We start from the raw sequence: 25,427 nt of genomic DNA, 5'->3' as shown, positions 1-25,427 counted from the left end.
AACATGACCATGACAGAATGTCGGTGATTTCAAGCGAGCCGAAACGCCGAGTCTTGGTGGTGTTAGATAGATGGAACTCCTTGATAAGCTCCTGCCATCAACTCGCTTCATCCAAGAGGCTATCTCACCACAAGGTGCGTTGTCTTGGGGTTTATTGTCTCTAAGTCAAGGTGCCATCATATGGTAAAGACGTGCTAATTATAATCCGAGCGGTTCGTCAAGCTAGCTGCTTGTCACCACATTGCTGGACACATTCTCTTCAAGATCGTGGCTCAGGATGAGTTATCAACACGGCCCATTGTCGACCAAGTGTACTCGAGTGCTCGCCGACAAAGACGAGCTTGCTCTGTCATGGAGAATTGACAATTCGCAACAAGCGACATAGGCCAGAGAAGGTTGTACCCAATTCCGTGCTTGGTATCGTGGAAGGGTTCAAAATCCCCATGTACGTTCATGCTTCCCAGTGCATATGACACAGACAAGCATATTATGTTGACTGAATCCTGGATCCGACTACCAATTCCGTAGAGAGGGTAGTAGACTGAATTTTCATCCGGAAGTGCCTTCAGAGCTTCCAGGTTAGGAGTGACGCATTCACAGTATTCGAGAAATTGCAGGTAAAAGAACAAGTGCGTCGCACTAATGATGGCCACGAAACAAGTCGTCCAGGAATCTTTGGAAGCTGAGACACGCTCCCCAGGAAGACCGCCAGGCGTTGCATCCTTCAGCTTGGCTTTCCAGTGACGTGGAAGGCGAGCGTGCCAGCTGTCAATGTGGTTCATGATAGAGCCTGCTTGTTCTAACAGTTCGTATGAGGGTTCGGTGGTTGACGCATAGCCGTTCAGAGCCTGAAACTGCATACACTCTTTAAGGTATTTGACGGATTCACAAAATTTCGAGATCATGCTGATCACAATTCCAGCACGGCACACACTGTCGGGGTTTTCCATCGTGCTCAAAGGCGCCGGTAGGCAGCCATATCCGAAGTCGTTGCTGGCTATGGCTTGAATTTGCTAACATGATACTAGTTTAGAAATTCGTGCTACACAAGTTGAAAATTTTGTCATTTAACTCACCGATCGCATAAATGCCCATGCAAGTAAAACCCGACCATATTTGCCACGCAGAGAAGCAACTCCCCGTAACTGCATCAACGCGTGAATACCGGGAATGTGAGCGTTCAACGAGTTCTTTCTTTCATTGCTTAAATCCTAAAACCACGGTTAGTTTACTTTTGAATTCGGCTTCACCTAGGGTCAAATGAACTAACTATGAACATGCTCAGAAACAAGGAGGCCGCAAATACTTCATCTCTAGCGGCTGACTCCGGCGTGTTTAAAGACGCTGCTAATGCCACCAATGCGGTGCTGTAGTTATTCCTGGCTTGGGTCCAAAGAAAGCGAGAACGGTTGGAATTGAATAGGGCTAGATATGCGACACTAAGCACCGCATGCTTGAGGCAGGGTTCAGAGCCCTTCTCACGGTAGAGCTCCGGCAGGAACGCTAGATGGCCGCCACAGGGAGATCTATGGACGATAAGGACGTGTTGATGGAAGAAGTAGGATAACGGCCAGGATTCCCAGGAAGTAATAGACAAACACTGGGGCACGGAGATGGATTGCAACTTTGAGGGTACTTTTGGGCGATCATGGCCTGTTGTTTGCGCAGTTCCATTTGATGGATCCCTCCGTTTCCCTTCCTGGACAGTAGCGGGGTTCACTCGGACGTGTTCAGGTCTTAGTGGGGTTGAGGACTCATTCTGAAAGGACGTGCTATCGTAGAATCGAAACTTAAACGAGTCGGGATAGCCAATACATTTTCTCCCGAACTTGGTGCAGCGTGCGCATGCTGGCCGCGCGCCATCACACTGATTTGGCCGTTAATGCCTTTCCGGCTGCAGTTAACCCTGAGCGATCAACTCACCTTGACTTTTCGCTTGCGGCAAACATAACAGCCGGTACTTCGCCTTCCTGGGAAAACCATTTGTGTGGTAAATAGTAGTTTACAAGGTACAATCCCATTGAAGAGTTGCGAATTCTTCTTTCGTCAATTGAATATCAGACGAGTCACACAAGAGAAACAAGAAAGATTGAAGAAAAATGCAGGAACGAAGCGAGTTGCCAAGGAGACTCCTCCAAGTCCCGATTGTGGGGAAAAGAAGAAAAAGAACCAAAAATTGGACTCGGAATATCTGCCGACCTCCTTTTCCACACCACGTGTTTGACCGCCCTGCTGTGCCCTACAAGGACATGATGTCAACAACAGCAGTTGACGATACTAATGTATTAATCTATTGGTTGTGAATAGAAGAGGTATGGTCAGAGAAAGTACGGCTAGTATTTATCTGGCCGCCGTCAAGATTTGTTTCGGAGTTGCATCTACATTCTAGTGCCGCGTAGTAGTATATATATTAAAGGATTGGATCTGCACAATTGATCGAGTCCGACAGATATCGAGCTTGAGGTACTTTTATAGTGTGTTTCTAAAGAAGGACATAATAAACAATAAGTTCTAGTAATATAAAAGCTTAACTAAACCAATAAGGTCGCATCCCACCAGCGAAAGCAGTGTTGTCTGCATGCCCTTATCTAATCAATCAATCCTTATCGATCTTGCCCCACCATGAAGATATACTGCATTACCATCCGAAGGCCTCTTCATGGTACTCAATGTCTTGGAATCCATCTTTCATTACCTCATACACCGTTTGTCGACAGTCATCCGCCATCTGGGCTGGACCACAAGTGAGCACTGCTAATCGGCCAGAACTGACCTTGGCTTCTTGCGCCTCCGCTTTGATGATACCACCCACATCAGGACGGCCAGAGAGAAACTGCACGGTTCCGTTCCGTACCGACGAAGTCACATTTCCTTCCTTGTCACCCAACGTGGAGCTTACTGGGCTTTCACCGGGCACATCGCTACCACTTCCAGTTTTCATTTCGGGGTCCAATGATGACTTGTTGGTACAGAAGTAGGTCGTGGTAATGTCCTGATGATGTAGGAGGGTGCTTAACTCGTCAGAGAAGACTTGAGAGTACATCTCTGTGCTCCGAGCAGACCAAACTAGTTGGACCCGTACCGTTCTTGTCTTTCCTTCTTTCGCACGCGAGACGTGTTCAATGATATATGGCACTGCGGCAGCAATACCGGTACCGCCAACAATCATCAGAATGGACTCACATGTGTGAAGAGCGGCCCTAGATCCGTAAGGGCCTTCGAGCAATAATGGGAGATGAATGTTCATCTGGGATTTGCGGCAAAGGTCACGAAGACGCCTCGTCCATCCATCGTAAGGACGGATGTAGAAGATTAACTTATTCCCTTGTTCAGGGTTTTTGTCTTGCGTTGGTACATAGGCGCCCAGAGTGAATGGGTGGTTTTCCCAGCCTTTGAGAGAAACGGGTTGGTAGAGGTAATAATGCTGCCCAGGCTGTGGGGTAAGTGTCGTTGATGCAGGCCATAGTTCAACTTTGATAAGATCGCTATCCTCGCAGTAGTGTACCGTGGACTGGGTGGTAGACACGAATTGTTTGCCAAACCGGACATTGAAGTTGCAGTAGGCTATACGGACCAGGCGAACAGTACGATCAAAGCCCCAGATCGCCACCATTGGCCACAGATAGCCATTCCACTTGGTGCCGTCGAAGCTGGTATGACTTTAAACAGTTTAGAAATTAGTTAAATGCTGATCGCTACAGGGTTAATTGGCGCACTGTTAAGCGACGGGTACGTACCGGAAGAGAGCATACACAACCACAATTGCGAAAACGATATGGATGATGAGGAATGTCTCATAGCCAATACGCCTCAGCATAGTCAGCGATTGAACGAGCATAAAAGACATGAGAATAGTGGCCTGGTTTGGAGTTAGCAAGGTAATATTTCGAACAACGTAAAACGTTGCCGCCCACTCACCACTACTCCCATATACCAGTACTCTTGCAGCCAGACACTTTGGAATCTGCCATCTATCATAGACATACCCTTATCAGTAAATATTGACCAATTCTCAGTATATCACTCACCATAGTATGCAAACACAACGCTATAGTTGATAGAATGAACGATCGCAAGGATAGTACAGGCCCACGCCACATGACGATGGAAGATATTGAACGACTGTACGCTGAAGTTTGTCGCCCAAAGAAAGATATTGTTACGCCCGGCAAATAGCCACAGAAAGGGAAGACAAGCATACGACAGAATACCCGTACGGTCGGATGAGTATTGCCAGTTCTGCTGGAACACGCTTGACATCCTATGAGATATCGATTAGCTAGTGGACTCTGTATTTTCTCGGAGCTTGGAAGGTAGTACTCAATGTTCCCGGAGAAGCTCTGATAGTCAACGCAGGCAAGGATAATGCAAAGGGCCCAAAATCCCAAAACAATCAGGAGGTCCAGGCGGCGTGGAACAGTGTGCCAATAATAAAGCTGTTGGTGATGGGGCAAAATTGGAGCGAAACTAGCGGGGACGACGAAGTAAGTCCGCAGGTAATGCAACACAGATGTCATAGCCTTAGGCTTAGTTTGTTTCCGATGCATGCTTTGCAAGGCTATATTGGGCTCTGCATCTCGGCAGCTGGGCGCCCGTCGTTGGCTAGAAACTGAACCCATCAGTTTGGCCATCATGCCTAGGACCAGTATGCCTCCCCAGTATCCCATCAGACCCCAGCCGAACCGCTTGTCCTTGTCCAAAGCAAAGTCATGGGTCACCTAGGAATGGTCAGAAGACGAAGAAAGAGAAGCCAGAACAAAAGAAACGTACGTATGACTTGTGAGCCCTTTTATAGTAGGAGTGACTCAGTAGAACTGGCGATTCAATGGTGGCAGTCGTTGAGGTGCTATTCATTTCCGGGTCGATAGTGGGTAGAGACGCAAGATACGTGTCGGTAACGTTGGCTTCAACCTCGGACAAGTCCATGAGGGTCAGACTATTTTGTTCACAGAGACTCTCCCAGTATGGAATAGTAGCCTTGAGTTCAGCCTTAGTGCACCATGCTTTTGCACTTGCATACATCGAAGTGACTTCAATGGTGCTATTGCATGGCCCAGTTGAGGTTCCTGAGCTGCCCTTGTGTCCTCGGCGGCGCAGGGATCTCTTACCATGTGACGGTTCACTTGCAGCGGAGGACTGTGTGCTAGAAGCAGATTGGTTACTCGACGAGGTTTGCCCCATCGATGAAGAGGATTGCCCATCACCAGAGGTATCGGAGCCTCCATGACTAGTTCCACCCTGACTGTCTTGAGAAGACGCCAAAATTGTACTCCCAGCAAATGCATAATCTGAAAGGGCTGTGTAGATGGAATAGAAACAGTACTCATCGAAGCTATCAGCAGCATTATGGCTTTCACCTTGTCCCGCAAGGGCTGGGACACCGGCCCAGCATAGTGCGAGAAAGGCAGCTCTGAGGTGCATTGTGCTGATGGTAACAACAATTTTCTCACGAAGGATGAAGCTTCTCAGGCTGTTATATATCTGGTCGTGTCCATTACAAAGTAACTTGGAATCACCGATTGGACGGTAATTCATGACTATTGGTATCCGTAGAAGTCCACCAGATACGCATATTCCCCCACTTGTGGCGCTTTGGAGCTGAGAGGGGCCAGGAAGCTAAGGATTGCATTTACAAGTCTCCTAGTTAGTCTGTATCTCCGATAATGGGTATTTCGGCCCTGCCAGTTCCGAGGCAATACTCTTTTCGAAATGGTTCGTATGCAACTATGGCCCAACACGATATACGTATGGACCGTAAGTGGTACAAAGCGCTAAGCGAACTTGATCCATGCACAGTTGAGTCAAGGACTAATCATGACTACCGAGTTTGCACCATCTAATTTCAGGCTTGAGAACAGGCCAAGTTTTTTGGGCGGCAATGCTGGCTACAGCGAAGTATCCACTCGGTCTTGGCGAGTGAAGCACAGGACGCCATTCTGAGCCCAACATACCGGAGCGGAGAGTCTGCAATATGCTCCGGTGTGATGCCTAGCGAATATACATGATCCGACCCACCTAGTAGTGGTGTTTATGCTAGTTCTTGGCACCAGGTCAAGCCTTTGAGCTAAGCTCTTGCCAAGGGTTCCACTTTACGGAGCCTGTACTTACAGTACAGTACAGTTTCTTAGGTAAATGCGCATTCAGTTTCGGTCAACCGGCGGATCAAAATCATAGAAGCATAGACAATCCAAACAGTAGATTAGCCAAGACTTCGAGACAGTTCTTCGGCATCTTTGCTTACCCAAGCTACTGTGGGCTAGACTTGCTGAACCCTTCGATAAAAACGTTGAGTGATGCCAAGTCTCTCACTTCGGCATGCGAATCAGCTATCAGGTTCCGATTGATAATCTATTGTTCCATTTTGTTGTAGTCTGGAAAATGCTAGTATCAGATTTGCACAACATAGATTTGAATAAAGGGAATCCAGCATATATACTGGCTTCAAACAAATGACCTAAGATCTCCCCCTTCTGCGATAACTCGAGTAAATTCGTGCTAACTTACGCGAATTCCGAAGCAAATATTCGTTAAACAATGTGATGCATGGTTGAATATATCCCGGGGGACTTCCGGCTGTTCCGCAACATGTATCTGATTAGATTGATAAGAGAAATTGCGCTCGGAAAGTATATGCTCTTTCTGCAATGGTTTGTTCCCTCTCCGTTGTGGCAAGCACCAATAGTGGATATCTGTAGTAGAACCCACACAATAAGGCAAATTAGATAAATAAATGCTACGCGTCTCCCAAAGTTTCCGCCACTGGACGAATCCCCGGATTATGCGCGAAATGGGCATCCATCCCGATTTGGTCAGGTTTGCGAGCTGTGATCTTGGCGTCCCACTGTTCCGAGTGGAACGGAAGGCAGCTATCAATCAGATATTCAGGCAGGAATAGCGTCAACTACATTTCCCAAAGTTGTCGGATTTCGGCTATCGGCTGGTAATCTCTGTCCGGCTTTGCCAGGGTAGAGATGGACTGTTAATCTGACATTTATCTCCGACTGGCATGTGTGGACCATTGCGTGGTTACAAAGTGTAAGAGAAACTTTCAATTTCGGATTTTAATTATCTCTAAAAGGAATATATAGTAGGTATGGGATAGGAATGTGAATTTATTATGAACAGAACTAATTTAAAGTACTCTATGTAGATATTCCACCTGGCGTGACTACCACGCCCCCTTCCGCAGCATGATCAAACCAACATACGGCTGTTCTTGATAGGAGCCACCCCGTACCTGTACCTTATTAGCGACTGCTCCTGGCTTCAGAAATATGTATCAAAGCTTACCACACGATGGAGGCCAAGCCAACAAAAGCGGCGACGCAACTGAAAACCAAAGCTACGATGCCGCGTGCCGTAAAGCCAGCAGGGAGCGGGGCAACTGCCTTGTTCTCCCCTGTAAGATCATAGAAGTCTTCAGTATTTCCCGCTGCATTACCTTCGGTTGGAGTGCCGCTTGCGCTACAAACATCATAATGATTCTGTGGGATAGTCAGGTTCTCCTGAAGGTATAACGGAGCCTCGACCATCACAGCGGCCAGCCCTGCATCCATATGCCACTCGATGTGACAGTGGAAGAGCCAAATACCTTACGACCATGTATTAGTAAAGATATCTTCCTTGAATTTTCAGCATAGTTTGCTCGTACCAGGATTATCTGCCTTAAACCGGACGACAAAGTTGCCCATCGGTTTGGCGATTAGAGTATCGCGCCGCACGGGTACGGATGAGAAAGTGACATTGTCCGGGTTGAAATGGCCTTCATAATCTCCGCTTCTCCAGATGACCTGGAAGTTGTGTCCATGCAAGTGGAATGGGTGTTTGCCAGTATCATCATTGTTGAGGACGATATCAACGATATCACCCTTGTTTAAAACGAATGCGTTGGTGTCTGTGCCGTATATAGCGGCATCTGTGGCAGCGGATCCTGTCGTAAGCGTCGAGTACAGAATTGGAACTTTGGGCGCCACATATGAGATTCCATTGAAAAAGGCACTGGTATTTAGGTTAGCGTATTGCTTTTCTGATATGCAAGAGGCGCTAAGAGAAGTATATGCGTAGCTTACTAGTTTGCCCCATCACCAAGGTTGTCCATGGTGAGATCCAAAGTCACGGTAATATCTGCATCTCCATACCGCTCTAGTCCATCGTAAGGAACGAGCTCAAAATCATCATAGAAGTCGAACTCAGACACCGATTTGGCTGCTGGCTTCTCAACAGAAGAATCATAGACCAACCACCCAGTGGAATTGTAATTCAGATCCGAGGGAAGAGTGTCAAATAGATCCTAGCACAGATTAGTTTATTCACATCTTTTCTGTGTGATATCGCTTTGCATATGGCCATGCTTACTGTATCCATGCTGCCGACCATGGCATAATTGGCATTGGTCTCGTTCTTCATCGTGACAAGAACGCTGTACCGCTGTGCAGAGGCTATGTAGATCATAGAGGCAGTCGCTGGCTCTGTCCAGACCCCATCTACCTCGACAATCTGCATATCATGATCCTCAATCCAGAAATATTGGCTTGCAAAAGCGCCAATATTCACTACTCTGAAGAGATAGGTCTTGCCAGGCTCCACTGGGACAGTCAAATTCTGTGTGTCATTCATCAAAGCAGACTTGGGAACCGGCTCTGCGCCAGTTGGATTGGCAACATTAATAAATTCTTTCAGGAGACCAGGCATTTCATCATGGTACCAATCAGATAGAGTAATAACTCGCTCTTCGTAGTATTTGCCAATGTAGGGATCCTCCTCATCATGGATCACCAAAGCTTGGCGCCAGCCGTCGGGATACTGCCCCTTCGTGTGGGAATGATACCAATATGTACCGGATTGATCAAGCTTGCATCGCTGTCAGCGTGAACCAGGTGCGTCAGACTTAGGGGACTCACTGTGAAGTTGTACACCATTGTCTCATTTGGAGGAATGTTGCATTGAGTGACGCCAGGCGGCCCATCCATCTCATTTGTCCCATTCTGGAAGAAGCCATGGAAATGAACACTGGTAGATTCGTTGCCAAGCTGATTTCTCACGTTGGCAATAATCCTGTCGCCCTTGGTAAAATTTAAGAGAGGCAGTGGCCATTCATTATTGATCCCAATCACAGGACGAGGCTGCATTCCATCAGGATTTGCTGTTACCCATGTTATGTTCCAGTCAAAGACGTGTGTCTCTGCCCAGGCGATGGCACTGATGGCCGAAAGCGACAGAAGAGAGAGGAGATTCATTCTTCTGTCCACAAAGCCCGAATCCAAACAGTTCGCTAGTGTTAAAGAAACGAAGGCAATAATCAAGACAGAAAATTGAACTCTGCACGGACAGACTCTTATATAAACCAAAAGGGACAACAGAGACAAGTCCATAAGCCGTATCAGATATCGTATACCGTCTCTATGTCGTGTAATTTCAATACATGGTAGTGGTATTACGCGAGAATTTAGGGTGGAGCCACTGGAGATGAAGTCGATGCAGACTGTCCTGCAAACGGTTATCTGATCCGAGATTTAGACCCTTGGCAAAAGCTATCATCCTCCTCATGGTCCCATTTTCAATGTACCTTCCGAAAATTGTATGACCCGTGGTGGGCTGGCGGATTTCGCCGCCACGGTCAACCGAGAGGAGAAGAGAAAAAGTTCTCATTACGCGTTGACCTCGTGATCCTTGACTGGTATGAGTGGAGATTCGTCTTTATTGTCACAATACTATCGGATGATTGATTGCCGGTTTGGGCCCGGTCAAATGAAGCACTCGAGAGAAGCTGAATTTCGTATCATTCCAAATTTTGTGTATATAAACTGGTCTAGCAGCATCTCCAAGTTCACCTCATGAACCAGATAGGTCTTCAGACTGTGAGTCAACATGGCAAATCAAGTCTTTGCAGTCACTGGTAACTCTCATTATACTCTCTGAGTCTGCTTTTGTACAAGACGACCGTTGCTGACCGTGTATAGTCTTTTTCATTTGCTTCCGAGAATGTCTCGAAAGCAGTATCATTGTATCGGTGCTTCTTGCCTTCCTCACCCAAACTTTGGGTGCTGAAGGAGACAAGGCAGCTCTGAAGAGATTGCGAATACAGGTGAGTGTCCTTCCCTATTTCTTTATACCTTTGTTTATCATGAACATCATTCGATAATGAGCTGCTAACAATAACAGGTATGGTGTGGAGTAGGTTTAGGTCTATTCTTGTGCCTATGTATCGGTGCAGGTATGATCGGAGCTTTCTACGGGTTGGAAAAAGATACCTTCACGAACACAGAGGATATCTGGGAAGGCATTTTTGGCTTTATAGCATCCATCATTATTTCTATCATGGGGGCGGGCCTTTTGCGTGTGAACAAAATGCGCGAGAAATGGCGCGTCAAGCTCTCCCGTGCCTTGGAGAAAAAGGAAAAGTCTACGACCATAATGGGTCGTCTGAAGGACTGGTCCGAGAAATATGTCATGTTCATCTTGCCATTCGTTACCGTTCTTCGAGAGGGACTTGAGGCTATCGTTTATGTCGGTGGTGTGGGACTGGGATTGTCAGCGTCTTCATTCCCCTTGGCCGTGTTCTGTGGCCTTTTGGCTGGTGTTGCAGTAGGCTATGTGATGTATCGGTAAGTCTTGTGCGTTACATTCTGTCTACTTTAAGAATCATTATCTGCACAGTATCGTTCGACGGTGGCTAACGAATCTTGATGCAGGGGTGGAAGCTCAACTTCCTTACAGTACTTTCTGATTATATCTACTTGCTTCCTCTACTTGGTCGCCGCAGGCTTGTTTTCCCGCGCTGTCTGGTACCTGGAGAATAATACCTGGAACCATGTCATTGGTGGAGATGCTTCTGAGACCGGCTCAGGCCCTGGATCTTACGATATTCGCCAGAGTGTCTGGCATGTAAACTGCTGTAACCCAGAGCTTGGCGGTGGTGGTGGTTGGGGTATCTTCAACGCTCTGTTTGGGTGGACCAATTCCGCCACCTATGGATCAGTGCTATCTTACAACCTTTACTGGGTAGTGATCATTACCTCATACGTCTGCATGAGGTACAATGAGAAGCACGGCTACATTCCCGTCTTAACACCGATCGCAAGGAAGCTGAAGCTTGGTCGATTCAAGAAGGGCTCTGAGGAAGAACATGTCCCCGAGGTTGTCGAAGAGAGGAAGGAGGTTAACCATCTGGCCCGGCAAATTGTTACCAGAACAATGAGTGAAGCATAGGATTGGAAGGTTACTGAAGCATTGGACCATCCAGAGACAGTGCCTGCATAAGCTCATCCCTTCGGGTTCACTATTTATGAGCCCTTATCCCGGTCTTAAGTGGCCATTATCACCGAAAGGTGTTTTGCTCTGATTTCATTTGTGACGTTAGGAGAAGAACATGATGCGTAATAAGTGCTCCACCATAGGGATAGATACTACAACAAAGAAGACAAGAACAAGCGGACTATGTCAACTACAAGATTTAAAAGAATCTAGACATAGGCAAAGATATTTATCTGGCAATATTTTGTTCCAATGGGAGACGAACTCGAACTGTAATCGAGGACAAAGAATAAACTGTACTGCCCACAGGGCGTAGATCAACTAACATCCACTATTACCAGAACATCTTACTCAAGTCCCACAGGTACTGTGTGTCTCCATAGTCTGTACAGACCCATACTTCAATCATTCAGTATCCCAGTTGTACTCTTCCCATGAGAGGAGAAGCAAAGGGGAAAACGTAAAACCATGTTATGTAACCAGACTTAAAAGCCAAGCTTCAAGTGGAAAGATGTGCTAACAGGGCAGCCATGGCTTGCATCGTCATCGCTTGATTTGTGGTAAACATATTTGCAATTGGAATCGCCCGGAAGGCAGACGAAAGCGTGAGGACAGTCCTTCGAACTTGAGGGTATAAGCATGAGGCCCTTGTCGTAGAACGGTGATCCAGCCTTGGTGTTTACACACGACACGTCCCAGAAGACTTTTTCACCGGCTTGAGTGTACTCGAACTGAATTATATCGCCGTTAACGTCCTGGGATGTGCTGACCTTGATGGAGATGCCGCCGCCATCGGGACGCAGGCGATATGTCTCTTGGTAGGAGGCGCCTGGAACAACTGCGTGCATTGGACCTTCGTTTTGATCTACCGACCACAAGTAGAGAGTAGTACCCATTCTGTTGACTATAGCCACATTTCCAAGGCCGGCTGCTGAACCGTGCTCCTCAACGGATTCAGAGGATACAACGGAGAGCAAGGACAAGATGAAGAGAATGAACTTGGTGAAGGACATCATTCTGGCTTGAGATACAATAAGTGATGGTTTATGTTCAAGATCGAATTACTCTGTCATTATTGAAGGGGAAGCATCTGAAGGAGGGCTGCCCTTGATGGGAGCGTACAGCATTTTTATATCTCATTTCGCTGTCAGGCGACCCTGGTATGTGAGCTATCTAGTATATTCCCAGGGCAAGCGCCGGTGAATATTGACATTCAAGCATCCGAAACTATCCTATCATACATGCTCCCTTGACATTTTACCTCGGGGCGTCGAGATACATTCTCTGGCATCCAAAATGGTATCTTAGGCCTTGTCCATCGGAATCTAGACGCTATTTCATTCACCTAACCTTCAACTCTCATCACATTGACATGCATTCACTTTATCACTGCGAGCTGCGATTGGTGATAGCCAAAGGTACCTCACAGATAGTTCATACCAAATGTTGTCAAAGAAGTGATATCTGGGTTAGAGATCTAAAGGCAGCTTCGTTTGCAATATCCCGTCTGGTTCAACCAAAAGGTATAGAAGACTCCACTACAGAAATAGTACAATCCGGTGCATCCTGTCACTGAAGTTAGAGATGGCGAATTGCACTGATTATTGAATTCCAATTCTACTAAAACACCGATTAGCACTCCAGCCGTGCCTTGGGCCCACTATCCCAACATCGAATACCCTTTTCAGGGCATAAATAACACAGCTAATTAGAACCCATTGACTACTCTAGGAATGGCTAGTGAGGTAGGAACAGCTATGGGATGATATGATGGTCTCAAGCACACCATATTTAGTCTAACGTGATCTATTTGCCCTATTAGATTCGTGGAACCACAACTGAAGAAATAACAGGTGAGGCTCATCGCTTAAGTAAGAGCCTGCTAAGGTCCCTATATAGATATTACCGTACGTCTACAACATGAACTCTCATCCACCAGATTATTTGGTGTAAATGACATTTTTATTTCCCAAAGCAAAGGCAACGGGTTAAACTCATAGATTCATGAAAAGGGTGTGGATCGGTCCAGATTCACACTTTCACACTAATAAGCCGAGGCTGTGGTGATTAAGCTTTTTCCGTGAGTTAAGCGTCAGATACGATGTGGTCAGTGCGTGTAAAACTCGGAAGGAAATCCCCTACTTATTTGGGAGGCCCAGACTCGTGTTGTTCTATCCTACACAATTCTGTATACGGCTGTTTTGTTTATGATGTATGAGATTGGGCATTCCAGAAACGCGGCGTCACAGAATTGACGCGCAATCCGTCAGAATTTTCACCACAATCACTGCAGGGTAACTCCAATTATATGCTTGTTATTCCAGACTTATCCTGGATTTCTCTGCATTGACGAGGCTGGGTCTGTGTTTACTTTTGCCGAGTCAGAGCTTCTCCCCCTTGCGTCTCACCGAGGTTGCAACTCTCCCGTTCCCACCACGCTACTTGTATCAGCTTCGGAGCCTCACTATCCGTCTGGATATTTCTGTTTTGATGCAATGCTCAGTAGGATTTCTAGTGATGGGCACTGCAGTTAAACGTGTGTCCCAGGTCAGGGTCGAGGATGTGCAACCGCCGACCTCTAAAGAAAAGCTCTCTATGGCAAACACCGCACAAGATAGTCTGGACATGCAACGACTGGGCAAGACGCAACAGTTAAAGGTTAGTATTGATGATACAGGCTCTACTACTTCCTTCGTAACATACACTCAACAATAATCCGTATGATTGGACTAACTCTACGTCTCAGAGAAATTTTCGGTTCGTATCCATCCTTGGTTTCAACTGTACGTTAATGGCAACATGGGAGTCAATTTTGCTCACCAGCGATTACGGCCTAATCAATGGCGGACGAGCTGGGATGGTTTATGTTTATATTGGTACTTTTATCGGCTTTTTCGCATCTGTTGCATCTTTGGCAGAGATCGCATCGAGAGCTCCTACGGCGGGAGGTCAGTACCACTGGGTTAGCGAGTACGCTCCTCCTTCCTGTCAAAGATTCTTAAGTTATATCACAGGTATGGCCGTACAATTTCCGTAGGAAACATATGCAGTATACTAACCTGTGTGTAATTTCAATCAGGATGGCTCGCAGTCTTGGGCTGGCAGGCAGCGTTCGCCAGTGTATGCTTTCTCGCCGGTACCTTGATTCAAGGTTTATTGGTCACCGTAGACCCTGTCCCGACCATACACCATATATATACGTTTGAGAGATGGCATGGGACGCTCTTGGCGATTGCAATTGCGGTGATAGCCACCGTCCTCAATGGGTGGGGCACTCATTGGCTCGCCAGTCTGGAGCGTTTCTTGCTGTTCATTCATATCTTTGGATTCTTCGTGGTGTTGATCCCCTTGTGGGTTAAAGCCGACAGAGCAAGCAGCGCTGAAGTTTTCCAGACTTTTTCTAACACGGGGGGATGGCCGAATATTGGGTTGGCCTGTTTGGTCGGCCAACTGACCCCGATATTCTCTTTCACGGGGCCTGATGCAGCGACGTATATGGGTAGGCATTCATGGCCACTCTTGTTACAAGCATCCCACAACTAATCATGTTCATTCCTAGCGGAGGAGGTTCAGGATGCTTCCAGGACTGTTCCATGGTGTATGATCTCGACTGCCCTGGTCAATGGCACGCTTGGATTCGTTATGCTCATTACGTTCCTCTTCACCATGGGTGACATAGAGTCAGTGCTACAAGCGCCCAGCGGATTCCCATTCATCACAGCTTTTCAAAACGCGACCGGGTCGTCCAATATGGCGATGGGACTCGCGTGCATTATCTTAGTGATGGAGGTATGCAGTGCGTTAGGTGTCCTAGCGACTACCTCACGTCAGATATTCGCGTTTGCCCGAGACAAAGGACTGCCTTTCTCGAGCACACTCGCCTATGTCCATCCCAAATCTAAGACCCCTATCTGGTCTATTCTGTCTTCAACAGTGGCGACCGTTCTATTGAGCCTGATTAATATTGGCTCCACGGCAGCTTTCAACGCGATTGCCTCATTGGCGATCGCGTCTATGTTGACGACCTATATCATTGCCATTGGCTGCTTCTTTATAGCGCGCTGGCAGTCAAGGACGTTGCCTAGTCCTCGGTTCTCTTTAGGCCCGTATGGCCCAGCTATCAACTTGATATCCCTCTTCTACCTTAGTTTTCAGATCATCTTTACCTTTTTCCCGACGACCAAGGATGTCGTACCAAGAACTATGAATTGGGCGGTTCTTATGGTAGGCTCAGTGACTCTCTTTGCCGTCTTCCAATATGTTTTTTATGCACGAAAGGTATACCAAGCGCCTGTTGACCAGACCCTGCGAAATCAGTGAGATTTTCACTTTTGTATGTAATTAAGGCAGATAGTAGTAATTAAAAATCAATCGTGAACGAGCTACGCTGAGTGGGAAAAAGCAAAAAAGAAAAAAGAAGTGCATCATCCGTGAATCGAACACGGGCCTCATCGATGGCAACGATGAATTCTACCACTAGACCAATGATGCTATTGCTGAGATAACTGTCCCATACTAATGTAAATAAGACAAAATATATAAAGTGACTCCTCCCCGAGTCTAAGAGAGCTGTATAGCTCTAGAACCCAGTAAGATAGCACCATAATCCTTAGTGATGAGATCTTTCCAGGTGTAGTTATCGTATATCTAATTTATCCGCATCCGGCGAGTGGGCCACAGATAGTTATTGCAACGTGGGAAAGTGAAAAGAGGAGCCGTATGGATGGAAAAGATTCCCGGAGGTTGTATATATTTGGTTGGTATGCCACAGATCCACATCTTATAGTTCGGAGTGGAATGAGAGTACGTACGTAGATAGAGTTAGATAGGAATGAAATTTGCATTCCATTCTTGATACGTAAAAATGTAACTAGCCCCACATAATAATCTAGACCTAAAAAACGGTGACTCGGAGTGCCCCGACGAGACTCGTCCGAGGCGCATCAGGAACGGGAAACATACACATATCCCAGAGACTATTTAGATTTTCGTTTTGGCTCTTGTTGTATTCTTGGGAGAGGGAAATAAAAAGCATTTCATCTTTTCTCATTCCTTTGACCTGGGGCGGTGCCATGTATGACTGGGGCTTATGGCTCACCTGGGCCCCTCTCACGGTTGGTGCCATAGGGTTACTTGGATTTACATGAGCATTGGGTTGTATCAAAGCTTATCATCCCACTGGCTGTCTTCTAGACTTGCACTACTAACTTCACCTTTCCTGGGAGGGTATGACGAGGTCCTCTTTCTCGAGAACTTGACAGAAGTCCCGTGTGCGTGAATGGTTGGATTTCTAATTACAAGCACGGAAAAATATCAACGGGCCAATTGGCAGGTATTGGTTCTCAGTAAGGTTGGCATAGTTATTCTTTGCCTTGTCAAAGTGCACACTGCAATAGCTGCATGGATATACCTGAATGTCGTCCCGGGGGCTGGATTGGGATACCTTTCCCATGGCCCATCACTCGGCTATCTTATCCAAGCCTCTGCCAAGGAGGAAACCTTGGCATTTGAGGAGGGGCTGTTTAACTTTTTCCGGGCCAAGTCATTGGAGTTGCAGCTGGTGGTGTCAAATTCCAGAATCAGAAAAAGAGCAATTTAGCAAAGTACCCCAATTTGGCTCCAGAGCCAAATACCTACAGTCAGGCCACAGCCGCAGCTTTGGTTGAGATTATAAAGGCATATTGAATGGGGTGAATTACAAATGATGAAAGCGTACACTGACAGACTACGCGTTTTTGGGCCAGGCTGCTATGGTGTTTCAGAAATTGCTAGTGCTTGGACTGAGAGCTATGATTAAGTCGTGCGCTAGATACAAACCAATAGCTCTACGGGAGAGAAGCTATAGCTAACGAAGGAAGGGATTAGCCAACAAGTTACATGAATGAGTGTCCTTATATATCCTTTCTCATCGTGTTGTTGATAGTCCTATCGTGTCAGTGCTACGATGTACGTGACTTGATGTAGCTGGTACCAGCTGCTTTGGTCCTCATAGGCAAATAGCAGTTTATGTCCGCTGTAGAATAAGGCTAAATACTAAAACGGCCTAGATCGTATATACGAGATGCGCCAACAAAGCCACCTGCCTAGCCACTAGTCAGAGCGTTCACGAAATTTTCGACGTAGTCCACTGGATAGAAGAATTAGATCTTCATTCACCGTCACCTGTGACCCTTTCGTTTCATGCCCCAGACTACTAGCCAATACCGAGTGCAACCTATTCGATAACAGTACCAGGAGCCTCTTCTATAATATAAGTATATACTCTTCTTGTTCCTTATGCCTATTGGGCACCCAATGACTGGCCCAGTCCGGATGCTGACAGCAGTTTCCCCGCTGATCTGCTGCATATGAACTAGTAGCTTGGTCAACTGAGCAAAGATGATTAGCCCATAAGCGAAAAAGCCTTGCAACAACTTTGAATAACACCGAAAAACCTAGTGAGTATCTCATTTACAAGATTATCTGTTCCTACAGCTGCTTATAACCGGATCTCTCTATGCTAAGACCTCATGGCGCCCTTAATTCATGGTACCTCTCCGCCGGAGATCAGAAACCATAGTGATGACTCTTTATCAAAGCGTGCCGTCTCCGTTGTTGGAACGGGCGCCCATTATCCTCCCCATGAGCTCCGATCTGACGAACTGGAAAAGCTAATTTCAGCATTCCATGATCCGAACGACCCAGCGTAAGAGCAATATGCTGTGCACTGGTTGGAAATTGGAGAACTGATACTGAGGACCTAGTGTACGAAAGACCCTTTACGTTAATGAAAAGTCAAGAATACAAACTCGTCGTGCCGCTGTGCCGTTCGACGACCCCTTCTGGAGTGACCCCAAGCTACCAGATATCGCTGAATGTGATGTCCTGTTCAGAAAATATGGTGTCCCAGTCGCAGAAGAGGCAGCGAGGAAAGCGCTTGCGGACTGGAATGGTTCTTTCAACGATCTTACTCATGTTGTCGTAGTTACATGTACGAATACAGCCAATCCAGGATTAGACTACATGATTTGTGAGAGACTAGGTCTCCGAAAAAATGTGCAACGCACTCTCCTGCATGGAGTTGGCTGCGCAGGGGGTGCCGCTGCTCTACGGACGGCAAATGAACTTCTTCTTGGGGCGGCCTTTCAAGGGAAGCCAGGAAGAGCGCTTGTTGTTGCATGCGAAATTTGTATGATCTTTTTCCGCTCAATGCTCGAAGACATTGTCAAAGCCCAAGAAGCAAACGTTGCAATGACCCTTTTCGGTGATGGTGCCGGTGCTATGGTGCTGAGCAATGGGATTTGCCCTAAAACCTCTGAACGAGCTCCTCTCTGGAATATTCTGAATTGTCGCACAACCCTCCTCGAGGATTCTGCTTCCAGCATCCAGTTCAACATCCGCCCGCACGGTACGCAACTAATACTCCCGTTCTACTCAAGAGTGAGATTAGCTAAGATACAGGCAGGATACGATCCAGTGATTACGAAGGAAGTCCCCGGGCAGACATCTGCGGCGCTCCCTTCCGGCTTTCAGGACCTTATATCGTCTACCCCCTCATTATATTCAGACAAATCTAATTTCGACCCCTCTTCATATGACTGGGCGTTACATCCGGGAGGTTACAGTATCGCTGTTCTTGCGCAGAATGCCCTGGGTATTACGGAACACCATTTGCGAAAGACCTATGAGGTTTATCGGTCGAGGGGAAATACTAGCTCGAGCACTGTCATAAGCGTCATTAACGAGCTTGCGAGGGAACAAGGCACCTCCGAATCTGGACGAGATAAAGTGATTGTTGCGGCCTTTGGACCCGGCATTACCATGGAATTGGCGGTCATGGCTCGGCCGGCCTAAAAGCAACCTTGAGTAGATCATGGAATTTTGAAAACTTTGCTGGTATAATTCCTACGTTATATGTTGATAGAATCTAAGCCGAAGTCAATGTAAGACCGAACTATGATCCAAGTATGTGACCCGAGAAAGCCCGATAACTTCGAATGCAAATATAGGTTCTAGATGGCCAAACATGCATCAGAATTGATTCCAGGTTGGTAATGCAAGAATAGCACATCATATCCAGGCACAAAGCCTGTGATTTGCAGTCACATCTTGCTTCCTCACTGCGTTATTCTAACATTATATGCTAAAGAGTAGTATGCACAATCGTTCCACGTTGCGTTGCAACTCCTGAGACAAATGAGAGCCTGTATTGTAGAGAATAGTGTAACCTAACAAGACCTAGGACAGGGATGTAAGACAGGCTCTATAAACCTAACCACCCATCGAAAGCCCGCCTTGCGTTTATGGGATGAATAAAATTATTACGCATCACGATACCCAGCACGCTGTTCTCAGCCCTGCAGCGGAAGCCAAGCATCCATTGGATGACGGTTTCATAGACTATTGATCGGCCCGAATCAGATCAACGTAGTACCATGCCTCCCCTCGAATCATCTGACTGGAGTTGAACCTCGGTCATCTGAGATACCGAACCCATCTTGCTAACAGTCTCAAGGTCACGATGACTGTTCGATATACTTGGTTCAATTCCATGGTATAGCACGGGCAATATAGTTGCCTTCCATACGCCAACCCCTTCGAGCTGACCGGCCCATACTGTTGTTATATAGAATGCAACACCAGATGTAAGAACCAACGCTGGGAAAATAGTCCAGAGTGAATTGAAGCAAATATGCTCCTCAGTAGCGAACACCCTGCCGTTTACAGTGTCGGTGCTATTATCAAGAATGTCTTTGGTTAAAGATGCAGCAACGTTCTTTGTCACTTCTTCAAAACGAAGCTCCATTATTCTCGAGGTCATGGGAATGGAATCGTCATTATGAACAGATTTCTCCCCGGCGTCTTTGAATATCCAATCCCCTCCTAAGTGCCCCACTGACCATTCCCAGAAAGTCTGTCCAGAGAAGCCACTGACCACATTGTCGTATATGAGCCTAGGTTCTGGGACAACGTAGCAGATTGAGTATTCAGAACCATGAGTAGGTTTAGGGAGGGGAGCCTCTTGGGTTGATGCTTTCCTCAGAGCTCGGTCTGGTATCCAGCACACGACTCCACCATCATCAAAGAAGATGCGCCCCCAGTCTTGCTCGGTGAGGGTACCGTGAGAAACAGAAATGTTGTAGTTCCTAGCGCAAAATGATATAGCGCAGCTTGTTACCCGTTTGATTTTGAGCTTTCCCTCGGGGATAGAAACGATGTCGCTTGGTGTTGTAACAGAATCCAGCTCAACATGTGCGAAGATCATATCTGTATCAACATCCAACTCAGCGTGTGCGAAGAGCATGGTATGGTTATTTATTCCAGCATTCTGTTCCTGGCTGAACCATGTAATCTTCCATATTATATCTTTCGGTAATCGTACGAATCCTGACTCGTCGGCATCAAAACGTATCTGTATTGGCACGCCCGAGATTGCCCCATCAGAAAGCGTAACGTTGCACTGAAGATCTGATTGGGCCGCTCTATTATACCCAGAACTATTATGCGCTTTAAGATAAATATCATATACGTTCTGCGAGGTCCAAGTGCAGTGGTGCAGGTGCGATTCGGATGTCACGTCCACGCATTGGTTACAGAAGCCGATGGAGGTAAAACTATCCCACGTACAGTTTCCAGATGAACAGATCGGGGCTGGTTCATGATTATGTCAAAATCCAGCCTGCATGGCATTTTGAAATCGTTTATAGTACCATGTAGGATCAATGCGGAGCGCTTGCTTAGCCACTGCAGAGCCATTCGGAATCTGGACACTCTCAGTCTCATGGCTTATGATCTGCTGAATTGAAAGTCGAGCGCCAGTGCGAGCACCATGACTGTTGCTCCAATCCGGAGAACAGAGCACCGTTCACGGGTCAGAAGTGTGACGGAAACCCAAGGCCCACGGCTAGCATCGTCGATGGTTTGAACACAACGTAATCGCCGCTTTTCGGTCTGCAACAACACCCATTTCCATTGGCCAATCGACTGGCTCATCGCATAAAGAAGAGAGCACTTGGATGCTGTCCCTAACACTGACACAACAGCGTTTAGTGCAACCACTCGCCAGAAAACCGGTGCTGGCTTCCCATCGAACGCTCTGACTATAGCAACAATAGCAACAAAACACGCAACGCTAAAGACCATTGCGACTGTTTCAGGGAACTATGTGTCGGTGAGGAGGGAGTTCCAGGTGTAAAGATGCTGCTGGAACCTGTTACGCTCGCCGCTCTCCTCAGGAAGCAATCGAGCAGTCGAATCTGGGCTTTCCACCTCTGACACATGCTGAGTTGGTTTTGGATCCATCGGTTCCTCGGTAATTGATTTTCGTAGTTCTGCAAATGATATATCAAGAATGTAAAAGTGCGTCAAGCTGAATATCTAGCTATGGCAAGAGCCATTTCTCTTATCTCTTTCCCCACTATGACGAGGCCTGTAAACATGTCACACCTGTCCAACACCCGCGTTCGAGAGAATTGGAGCTCTCGAGATCTGCAGAATATTACACAGCATATTCTAATCCAGAGAAAGGGACCTGTATAACTAGAAGCCCAGGGTATGTCAGGTATGGTTTATTGGCAGTGCTGATACCTACTGTTTCCAAGTTGAATTGTTTTTCTTAACTTGAAACACCTGGTTTAGGTGCAGGTGATCTATTTCGTTCAATAACTAGACATTGTTCTTTGACCTTTATATAGCCGATGAGCAAGCACCATGAAGGGTCTAAGACGAGCTGTGAAGACAATGACCGCTGTACGTAATGACATCCTAGACTTTAAAGAGTAGCTCTTTGAGGGCTTTATGTTCAGCACAGGAAATACGAAGATATCTAGTCCGCTCGGTGACGAGTTTGCCTTGATGTGGTCTCATGTACTGAAACAGTGTACTCTAGTTGCGCTAGGCAACCTGACAATCATCAACGATATAAATAATTAATGTTACCGAGTTACTGCGGCTGATGGGCCTGAACTCAAATTGCTCAAGGGATAAGGGTCAATCTGACTTGACCGTCGACGACACAGAAATGGCTAATGCACCAGGCATATCCTCTGAGGCACAAATGCAACCCCCTACGTACAGTGCAAGTAATATTGTGTGCTAAATGCTCCTCAATGGTTAACACAATTGGAGATATGATTCGTTCGTAGCTACGTAGTAGAACATGGGCGCTAAAAGCAAGCAGCTGGGTAGATCCCTTGTCACCTAATTTTATTTCGTGTCCCGGTTGGCTAACATAAGCGGGTCTCCATAGGACCCTGGCTTGCCCTACTATAGTAGCCTGAAGTACTGCTACATCTTCCCATGTCGGATGAGACCAGCTAGCCCATGACTTGCTACCTATCATGATCACTAGGAATGGCGGAGAATCCCAGCCACTCGACCAGGATCCCGTCATGGGGAATGCTGACTTGGTCAACCAAGAACATCCTGCTTGCTCAGGGGATATTACACCCAACCAACATTGAATCTGGTAGCCAATGGCAAATGTCGTCCGGCATAGATTCGCGTCAACCTTTCCCATAACTTGTGTCATGGCGTAGGCATAACTCGTAGATATCGCATCCAATCTTCCAGGAGATGAGAACTCATTTTCACTAAGGTGCGACTGGGTGGTACCCTGGTGTGACAAACCCCGCCTCTTAGAGCGTTTGAACTACTCATGTCACCGAAGTAGCTTGAAGACCGCTCTGGACCAGTTGCTTGTCCCTTTCCCAAAAGATTGTGTACACCAATGCTGACCTGCCATTCAGCTCTGGTGGGAATATGTGCAACAGCATTACGATGGTCTAGTCATTGAACTGACCCTTGGTGCAAGTTGTTACTTCATTCTGTAAATACTCCTTCTATAACGGTCGCTTCTACACCCTCGGTATGCCGGAACAGACGAGAAGCTATCGGCAACAGCTCAGGGCCATGTCCATACTCTGCAGATTGAGACACTTGTAGTAAGCTCACCGGTGTAGGGTATTACAGTTTGCAACCGGTTGATGACCATATGGTATTTCGAGAGGGCTTTTTCGTCAGGCTGGCTAGCAGGCAAGACAAACGTGGCCATATCGTAATAGCTTCCTTAGTCTTGCAGTTTCGTCTGCAGCCTATGAATAGAGTATGTTCTGACAATAGCACTGTCAAGGTTCTCCGACAGTGTCTATTTATTCTCACCACTGGTCCGAAATATAACGGGCAATCCCCATTTCTCGTGGGCTTTATGGAACTGGGATCCGAACTATCCACCTGTCGAATTGATGATTTGGCGGGCGCGTTTGGACGTAATCCAATGATATTGACGACGAAAACGACCGATTTCCTGAGATCAGCAGCCATTTATGCGCGTAAATCGTTATTCAATTATGAAAGACCGAGTATTCACAGCATTCATCTTGGGAGACGACGGGACTGGGATGTGATTCTGAAAAAGCAGCTTCAAGCGTTCGCTGCTACTTCTCAGCCTGTTCAATCGGGCGATGGAATGCTTTAGTCGCCGTGAGGCGATGGTTGCGATTTCTTCTGATTCCGTCACTGCGATAAACTGCCAACACGGCCCATTCCATCTGTTGTCGGATGAGCCCATTTTACTACTGAGACCCACCCGTGGGCCCAGCTAGCAATGCTCGCGTGTTGATCTAACCGAGGAAGGAATACGGAGTCTATGCCGGGCTCTTGGATATGAGGTCACGCATGTTGGGGCCAAAAAAGTTCTTTTGGCCCTTTGTTTGGCTCCTACGAGCAGGGGTGCTCAGCAAGATGTGGGGCTTGGTCGGTATTGCTAGCTAGCATGGGTGGCTGAGGTGCATAGCTCCGTTTCCAGGGTATATATGAGTCTAGAGACCGATAGCATTGCATATCCACAGTGACGAAGACTGGTTGGATATAAAAACCTCAAGGGGACCGATGTATAGTATCATATATAATATTCCGCGTATACTGACAGGAGAGACCACGATCACTGTGTCACTTTTCTATAACTCTCTTGTATATTCCCTTATCTCTGCGTAGAAAAACATGGTGCTCTAAATCACGCTAAGCACGCACATTATGATTGGTGGAAAGCAGTGGATTTTCCAAGCCATTCTTATCAAAAAGGCCATACATAGTGCATCTGACACGTCGCTAATCTTTCGTGCCTCAGCTAAAATGCAGGGGCCCTCTTAAACCCATTCTGATAGGGTTAAGTTGACCAACATTCTCGACGATGGCGCTTGCGCGGATTAGCCCGTAGGCCGGAGGCTTGGCCATCCCGTTAGTAGCCAATGACCACCAACCATGCGAGCCCTAGCTTGGCTCGAGTCTCTACTAAGCCATTCTTTAACACCACTAATGCAGTCACCCTGCAGATGCTAGTTTTGGGCGGTTATTCCCTCCAAGGCCGCACGCGTTCGGAGATTGCACCTGGGAACCGACAGGACTCTAAGCGCCTAAGGATTCAATCCCCTCTCTCCCCGGTTCTTCATCTAAACGATCTTCCTCCTACTCTCTCCGCTCCTGTGAGCCACCATGAACGGTCGCAGGCTCCCCGGCGCATTTTTGCGTATATGCTTGATAGTTCTATTATATGGAGCAGAGATAGCTATCGCGCAGGGAGATGGGGCAAGTAACAACAGATTTATCAATCCACCGGCCGCCAATTCGGCTGAGAATCCCGTCTGGGTCCTTGGGGAGCAGCAAGTGATCTCATGGATGACAACCTGGACTACGTTCAACATATCTATTTGGCATCAGAGTCTCGGGGAGGAAACAGCATATAGTTTGGGTGATATCTATAGTACGTGTCATTTTTTTTTTGTTCATGGTTATGCTCACGGGGGGACTGAATCGCACTGACATGAAGATGAAATATGAAGCCCAGATTCAGGACATCGGAGTCACAAATTTTACATGGAAGGTACAAACATACGGCGCCAAACTTGAAGACTCGCCCATATTCTTTTTCTGGATCAACGCCAATCCGACAAGTTCGGGATTCAGACTCACATCAAATTACTTTAATATCACCGACAAACCACGGGCCACGAGTACTTCAACTTCGTTTACAGCAACTTCTACATCCGAATCCAAATCAACAAGCTCATCAACAAGCACTACTACATCTGCTCCATCAGAGACCTCAGCCACCGAGACCTCCCAAGCATCGTCGTCTAACTCTGGCCTCGATCCATCCGCCAAAGTAGGCCTTGGTATTGGAGTTGGCATCGGCGTTC

The 25,427-nt window shown here is 46.9% G+C and overlaps 9 protein-coding genes and 1 non-coding gene across 10 annotated transcripts; 4 read left to right on the top strand and 6 right to left on the bottom strand.

The window, feature by feature from the left end:
• Positions 1-272: 272 nt before the first annotated feature.
• AO090124000033 (uncharacterized protein) lies at positions 273-950 on the bottom strand (the record flags this gene model as incomplete). The annotated part of the gene is made up of 1 exon (XM_001823666.3): positions 273-950. One exon carries the CDS (start codon positions 948-950, stop codon positions 273-275), a length of 678 nt encoding a protein of 225 aa, XP_001823718.3.
• Positions 951-2,638: 1,688 nt separating this feature from the next.
• AO090124000035 (ferric reductase family protein) lies at positions 2,639-5,421 on the bottom strand (the record flags this gene model as incomplete). The annotated part of the gene is made up of 6 exons (XM_001823667.1): positions 2,639-3,659; positions 3,738-3,859; positions 3,919-3,971; positions 4,029-4,261; positions 4,321-4,718; positions 4,771-5,421. 6 exons carry the CDS (start codon positions 5,419-5,421, stop codon positions 2,639-2,641), a joined length of 2,478 nt encoding a protein of 825 aa, XP_001823719.1.
• Positions 5,422-6,733: 1,312 nt separating this feature from the next.
• AO090124000036 (multicopper oxidase) lies at positions 6,734-9,236 on the bottom strand (the record flags this gene model as incomplete). The annotated part of the gene is made up of 7 exons (XM_023237540.1): positions 6,734-6,866; positions 7,205-7,237; positions 7,291-7,591; positions 7,652-7,998; positions 8,070-8,290; positions 8,356-8,850; positions 8,901-9,236. The coding sequence occupies 7 exons, from the start codon at positions 9,234-9,236 to the stop codon at positions 6,734-6,736; spliced, it is 1,866 nt and encodes a 621-aa protein (XP_023092358.1).
• Positions 9,237-9,867: 631 nt separating this feature from the next.
• AO090124000037 (FTR1 family protein) lies at positions 9,868-11,208 on the top strand (the record flags this gene model as incomplete). Its single annotated transcript, XM_001823669.1, has 4 exons — positions 9,868-9,895; positions 9,960-10,084; positions 10,162-10,604; positions 10,692-11,208. 4 exons carry the CDS (start codon positions 9,868-9,870, stop codon positions 11,206-11,208), a joined length of 1,113 nt encoding a protein of 370 aa, XP_001823721.1.
• A 530-nt stretch (positions 11,209-11,738) lies between these two features.
• AO090124000038 (uncharacterized protein) lies at positions 11,739-12,269 on the bottom strand (the record flags this gene model as incomplete). The annotated part of the gene is made up of 1 exon (XM_001823670.1): positions 11,739-12,269. One exon carries the CDS (start codon positions 12,267-12,269, stop codon positions 11,739-11,741), a length of 531 nt encoding a protein of 176 aa, XP_001823722.1.
• A 1,501-nt stretch (positions 12,270-13,770) lies between these two features.
• AO090124000039 (uncharacterized protein) lies at positions 13,771-16,919 on the top strand (the record flags this gene model as incomplete). The annotated part of the gene is made up of 5 exons (XM_023237539.1): positions 13,771-13,911; positions 14,000-14,267; positions 14,333-14,752; positions 14,813-15,569; positions 16,877-16,919. The coding sequence occupies 5 exons, from the start codon at positions 13,771-13,773 to the stop codon at positions 16,917-16,919; spliced, it is 1,629 nt and encodes a 542-aa protein (XP_023092359.1).
• AO090124t00002 lies at positions 15,674-15,744 on the bottom strand. The gene has a single exon. It is a non-coding gene; the product is annotated as a tRNA-Gly (tRNA).
• An 843-nt stretch (positions 16,920-17,762) lies between the features above and the next one.
• On the top strand, positions 17,763-19,086 carry AO090124000040 (uncharacterized protein; the record flags this gene model as incomplete). The annotated part of the gene is made up of 3 exons (XM_023237538.1): positions 17,763-17,938; positions 17,997-18,640; positions 18,725-19,086. The coding sequence occupies 3 exons, from the start codon at positions 17,763-17,765 to the stop codon at positions 19,084-19,086; spliced, it is 1,182 nt and encodes a 393-aa protein (XP_023092360.1).
• A 568-nt stretch (positions 19,087-19,654) lies between these two features.
• Positions 19,655-20,497, bottom strand: AO090124000041 (uncharacterized protein; the record flags this gene model as incomplete). The annotated part of the gene is made up of 1 exon (XM_001823673.3): positions 19,655-20,497. The coding sequence occupies one exon, from the start codon at positions 20,495-20,497 to the stop codon at positions 19,655-19,657; it is 843 nt and encodes a 280-aa protein (XP_001823725.3).
• A 4,226-nt stretch (positions 20,498-24,723) lies between these two features.
• Positions 24,724-25,368, top strand: AO090124000043 (uncharacterized protein; the record flags this gene model as incomplete). Its single annotated transcript, XM_001823674.3, is given in 3 exon segments — positions 24,724-24,991; positions 25,071-25,254; positions 25,263-25,368. Coding segments are annotated over 3 exon segments (558 nt in total).
• Between the last annotated feature and the right edge of the window lie 59 nt (positions 25,369-25,427).

Source organism: Aspergillus oryzae, chromosome 5 (genome assembly GCF_000184455.2).
Source record: "Aspergillus oryzae RIB40 DNA, chromosome 5".
Taxonomy (NCBI): domain Eukaryota; kingdom Fungi; phylum Ascomycota; class Eurotiomycetes; order Eurotiales; family Aspergillaceae; genus Aspergillus; species Aspergillus oryzae.
The sequence above is the reverse complement of the archived record's forward strand: the minus strand, read 5'-3'. Positions and strand labels throughout refer to the sequence as shown.